At 36.4% G+C, this 6,000-nt stretch overlaps 1 protein-coding gene across 1 annotated transcript; it reads left to right on the top strand.

Moving 5' to 3' along the window:
• The first annotated feature begins 816 nt into the window (after positions 1–816).
• Positions 817–3,463, top strand: LOC122580462 (exocyst complex component EXO70B1-like). The gene has a single exon (XM_043752733.1). It carries the CDS (start codon positions 1,141–1,143, stop codon positions 3,175–3,177), a length of 2,037 nt encoding a protein of 678 aa, XP_043608668.1. The 5' UTR covers positions 817–1,140; the 3' UTR covers positions 3,178–3,463.
• Positions 3,464–6,000: the final 2,537 nt, after the last annotated feature.

Here is a 6,000-nt window from a genome sequence, read left to right as displayed (position 1 = left end):
TATATGATTTTGAGCTGATATTAATTATGTTATAATTGATCATGAAATCCTATTTAAAAAAATGAATTTTAGGACATTTAGCAAAATAATTGTTCATAGCCTTTTTATATCCCAAATCTCTTTGTTTTAGTTTCAAGCAAGTATAATACACTTATGGATCATGTAAGCATATGATCATGTCTATGTTTATGTTTATAATAACTTATACGAGTAACATAGTATTTAGTATGTTATACATCATATATTACACAACCGAATAATATATACTTGTTATCTATCTAATCTTTAAAGTTTGTAATCTCATAAACATTAAAAAACGGATGTCTATAATAAAAGATCGTGTTTATTTAAATATCATAATACCTTTATATTTACATGTTTACATTTTTATAGTTTAAATTAATTTATCTAAGGTATAACACATTACATAATACACACTCTTAACACATACTCGTATATGAATTCTTGTTGCATGAGCCATAAATTATCATCCCATTTTAATACAACAACAACAGGACTCAATCTCTGTGCGGGGTATGGGGAGGTAAACTATCATCCTATTTTAATAATATTAACATTAACCTATATTTACATAAATCTTGGATTGTGATTTTTAACGTAATATATTTCTTCGTAATTTACGAATTAATTAGAAATGATTCTAAAGATTAGTATTTTAAGATTACTTAATGGACATTCATTTGAGATATTTTTAGGAGACACGTATTTTACACAAAACAAACACGTTGTTAATACATGAAGTACAATTGTTGATACACAAATATATCATCACTTCAGACTTCACTCTTTTTTTTTTATATATACAAAAATCAAATTAAAATAATAATAAAATATGTAAAAGTCCTCTCACCAAGACGATTCCGTTTAAGGCCGGCCAAAACGGAAAAGTAATCCCGGAACATAATTCTCTCTCACACATACACACTGTCTGTGTGTGTAATAATAACGGAATATCACTTGCTTATCACACACACAAACACACATTCATTTCACACACAGTTATTCCGTTCACCGTCCAACCGCCGTGTTACAGAAATTAGGTTTATTTGATAATAAATAGAGAATTCTACATACATACATACATAATATCTATATATATAAATATATTAGTTTCCGGTGATGGCGGCAACAACAGAAGGACAAGATAGAGTGTTAGCGACAGCTCAGCAAATTGTAAAATCACTAAATATGAATACAAAAGCAACAGAAGATATGATGTTAATTTTATCACAATTTGATAACCGTTTATCTAATATCACCGATTTTATGGATTCCGGTACCGCTGATGATGACGTCACCTTCACCGAACAGTTTGAACGCGCTGAGAAGATCATTCTTCGGTATGATGATTCCGGTACCGGCGAATTGCCGGAAGCTGATGCATCGGCGACGGCGACTTCGTCGGAGTATTTTACTGCCGTTGATTTGATGATTCAGCTGACGGAAAACCTACACGTTGATGAAACGGATGAACGAAACGATGACGTTTTGGATCGAGCTGAGAACGCTATCCAGATGGCTATGTCGAGGTTAGAAGATGAATTTCGTTGCATTTTGATTCGTAGTACTGTCCCTTTAGATGCTAATGAGTTGTACGGGTCGGTTCGCGGTTCAATTTCGGCTACGCGGTCGTTCGGTGATGCTGAAACGGAACCGGAATCGGCTGGTGGTTCGGTAACGGTTCCGCGTGCGTTAGGCGGAACCGGATCCGAGACTGAGGATGAAGCGGAGAGTTTTGGACATGATGTGTTGGATCAGGAAGGGAGCAGTTTGCATCATGAGAGAGGCGCGAGTTTAGGAGGAGATGTGAGTGTTGATCTGATTCGTTTTGAAGCTATTGATGAACTTAAAGATATTGCGGATAGAATGATTAGGTCCGGATATGAGAAAGAGTGTTGTCAGGTATATACTAGTGTACGCCGTGATGTTTTGGATGAGTGTATGTCGATTTTAGGCGTGGAGAGAGTTAGTATTGAAGAGGTGCAGAGAATAGAATGGAAAAGTTTGGATTTAAAGTTGAAGAAATGGATTGAAGGTATTAAGGTTGTGGTTAGGGTTCTGTTGATTGGGGAGAAACGTTTGTGCGAAATGATATTCAGTGAGTCGGAAACGATTCAGGAGATTTGCTTTGTTGAGACGACGAAAGGTTGTGTGATGCAGTTGTTGAATTTTGGTGAGGCAGTTGCAATTAGTCAGAGGTCATCAGAGAAACTATTTAGGATTCTTGACATGTATGAGGTTCTTGTTGATGTTTCACGAGATTTAGAAGGTTTGTTCACAGATGAATCTGGTGAATTGGTTTGCAGTGAAGCTAAGGGAGTTTTGAGTGGTTTGGGTATGGCAGCGGTTGGGACTTTTGTGGAATTTGAGAACGCTGTCAAAGGTGAAAGTTCTAGGGCTGCACAGGGTGGCGATCTTCATCCGATCACGCGTTATGTTATGAATTATTTGAAGTTATTGGTGGATTATAGTGAAACGTTGAATACCCTATTGCCAAAAGGTGATCATCTTGAGCTGAATTCTTCACAGTTAAATGATGGTGATGGTGTTGATACTATATCCCCTATAGCACTTCGTGTGCAGTTACTGATCACTTCTTTGGAGTCAAATATCGATGAAAAGTCAAGATTATATGAAGATAGTGCATTGAGATACATTTTCTTGATGAATAACATTCTTTACATAGTTCAGAAAGTTAAAGAATCAGAGCTTCGGAACCTTTTGGGTGACCAGTGGATCCGTAAACACCGTGGTAAGATTCGCCAATGGCACACGAGTTATCTCAGAGCAGCATGGAGCAAGGCGTTGCTGTATCTGAAAGATGAAGGGATAAGTGGGAGCTCAACTAGTGCATCCAAGGTGATTCTTAAAGAACGATTTAAAAACTTCAATGCTTGTTTTGAAGATATCTATAGGACACAAACACTCTGGAAGGTTCCTGATGAGCAACTTCGGGAAGAACTTAGAATATCTATATCGGAAAAAGTCCTTCCAGCATACCGTGCTTTTTTAGGGAGGTTCGGGAGTCAACTAGAGGGTGGAAGGCATGGCGGGAAGTACATAAAGTATTACCCTGATGACTTGGAGAATTACCTTTCTGACTTATTTGAAGGGAAACCTGTTGTTATGAACCACATGAAAAGAAAAAGTACATAGGTACGTCTTCTGCTTCAAGGTCACTGCTTATAAATTTGCACACATCCTAAAACCCATCTTGATGACTTGCTGTTTCTCATCACTGGGTTTTGGTTGAAGGTTGTGATTTGCCCACAGTTACATACTGTAATAATTTGGTTCATGTATTATTTATCCTTCTATATGCGTTAGTTATAGAGTGGTTTGTGTGTTCATTATCATGAATGCATTAATAGTTGAATCATAACTGTTACAGCTTGTAAACTAGTTTTAGGGTTTGTTAATGTTATCTTTACAGCTTTGTTTATATTCTTCTTCTTTGTATATAAGTTGTCTAAAGTCTCTTCCTTTTAGCTGATAGCTATATAGATTTGTTTTAATATAGTAATATATTATAATGAGCCTCAAGATAGATGCTCGCAGACCAAGCGTTAGGCTAGCTAATTCTTTTCGTCCTATCATGTGTATACAATGTACAGGTTTGAGACTCGTTAACGTTTTTAGCTGATCAAATAAAGATTGGAAATTTATACTTAACAGAACTCTGATCCCGTGACTCTGAAAGATTATATAAAAAGCAGAATCTGAGAATATATATCTTAAAATGATCTTTTGCTCTTGTTGACAATAGTGGTATACTAAAATGAAGGCTACAAATGTTATTTATGAACCTGAGGTATGACTATTAAAGAAAGTTATTATCCATTCAAAGTTCATCCCGGAGTTATCTAGCGATCTAGTTATGAAGTTCAACTTTTATTGTCTCTGTGGCAGCATTGTGAACATGCATCTCTAATAAATGGAGTTGTAAGCGTTCCCGATTTTGACTTTTATATTCAGTTAATGTCCACTTAGTACATCAATACAGTTAGCGTACTATAAGCTGAGTTCCGCCATTGCTACTAAAACTGCTCTATCTTGGTTTACTACGAGTATCTGCTACCACTCCCTGTATTTCATGAATTTACAATAATGCTCTTTAGTACACGTGTAGGATCTTATTTTTCACTTGTACAAACCTTTTGGAATTTCCTTTCCAAGTTAATGCAATCTGATACTTATCATAACAAGATTCCATATAGAAATGACAAGTCAGAACTAATCTACCTCTTAGCTGTCAAATACCTTTCTTTTCTCATAAGATTTGGATCCAAAAATCTGTGTTTGGTGTATACTCCAAATATGGCTCTAATTCCAACACTTTGACACACTGCTGCTAAGCATTATACTTCAGTAGTTAGTTTACCACCCCTAGGAACTTGTGACAGTACAACAAAGAGTTTGATATAAAAAAGTGGTTATCTGCATCTATACCCATTCAAATGGTTACGAGAAAGTACTAAATTTGACATTAAATAGATTGTAGAAAATAAAATGTAAACTGTTGTGTTGACTACTTGGACACTGGATTCTAAACTATATACAGGTGAATTCAAACATTTCTCAATTTATGAATACTTCTAAAAAATGCAGCATTAGCTTCCATACCATGGAAACATGAGGCTTCTAGCGTTCCCTAATCAATGCATCCAGGACTAGGTAATTGGCTTGAACAATTAAAGTTGACCAGATTTCTGTGATACTTTTTTCAGCTTCTCCATCTTTCATTTAATGAACTTGTTCTTAATGTCAGCTTGAGGTCAATGTAGACTTTTCTGTGTCATATTTATGCTTAAAATCCAGATGTTATTAATCTCGTAAATTTATGGGCAGTATCTTCAATTGCTAATTGCTTCAATTTGTGAGCTTCAGCCTGGTTAGTTCAATGGGTCTATAAGAGGAACTGGAAGAAACTTTAGCATTCTAGCCATCAGATGTGATCCATAAGATTTTGATAGGTCCTGTCGGGTTTTGTGTTGATACTTTAAACCGCCATTTGACAGCTTGTTGTGTATGGTTGGTTTGTGCTGAAACCCAGCTGTGTCCCACCAATGTTTCCTACTACATACTTTGCTTATATAGAAGATCAGTTATTTGCTCGTACTAGTGGCATGATAATATCAATCTGGAGTTCTACTTGAACCCCTCCCAACGCACTCACCACAGCACATACACACATACATACAGACTGTTTAGATGATGTTAAATTAAGGTTGAACTTGACTTTACTGTCTGTTTAGCCTTCTTGTTTTATGTTTTTTGTTTGATGAAGATTATACAATAGCTCAAAGCTCTTTATGACAGGTTATATTTAATAAAAACTTGATTCAAGTTCAGGCTAGAAGTATTATCCAATTCTAACAGACATGGAACCACCTCAATGCAAAAAATTTACGATTATGTAAGGATGGAGTTAACAGTCATTGTCATTCCGATCCAATGAAACTTGCAAATAAAGTACAACCACCCTGTTATATGAGAAATCTGTAGCTGTCATCAAAATTAGTATAGAACTAACAACGTCATTCATACCAGTAAGCAAAAGACTTCTTTGGGAACTCCATTGACATGCTTACACTACCAGGAGTTTCCTGCCCTTGAAGGGGTAAAAGGATTTCGGGGCTATCCCCTTCTAATTCATGGTAAATTCAGCCCTCTATCCATTGGATGCTCATAAGAACCTCCATTTTACCGTCACAGATTTCTATCCTATTAGAAAGAACTTGTAAGATAAGATATCCGTAAACCACTAATATGCCTCACTTTCAAAGCGTAAACTCTTAGAAATGACCGATTGCCATACATAGACCGATGAAAGAAGAGTGGGTATTGTGTGTGTGTGTGTGGGGGGGGGGGGGGGGGGGGGGGGGGTGGACCCTGTCCGGTAATGGAAGGCTGACAATATGAATATGTTTTCAAGGGGATTCCTGATAGTAATTTGATAAGCCCAACGTTAAGCCAAAG

The sequence above is a fragment of the Erigeron canadensis genome, chromosome 8, assembly GCF_010389155.1.
Source record: "Erigeron canadensis isolate Cc75 chromosome 8, C_canadensis_v1, whole genome shotgun sequence".
Taxonomy (NCBI): Eukaryota; Viridiplantae; Streptophyta; class Magnoliopsida; order Asterales; family Asteraceae; genus Erigeron; species Erigeron canadensis.
This window is presented reverse-complemented; position numbering and strand designations above follow the sequence as displayed.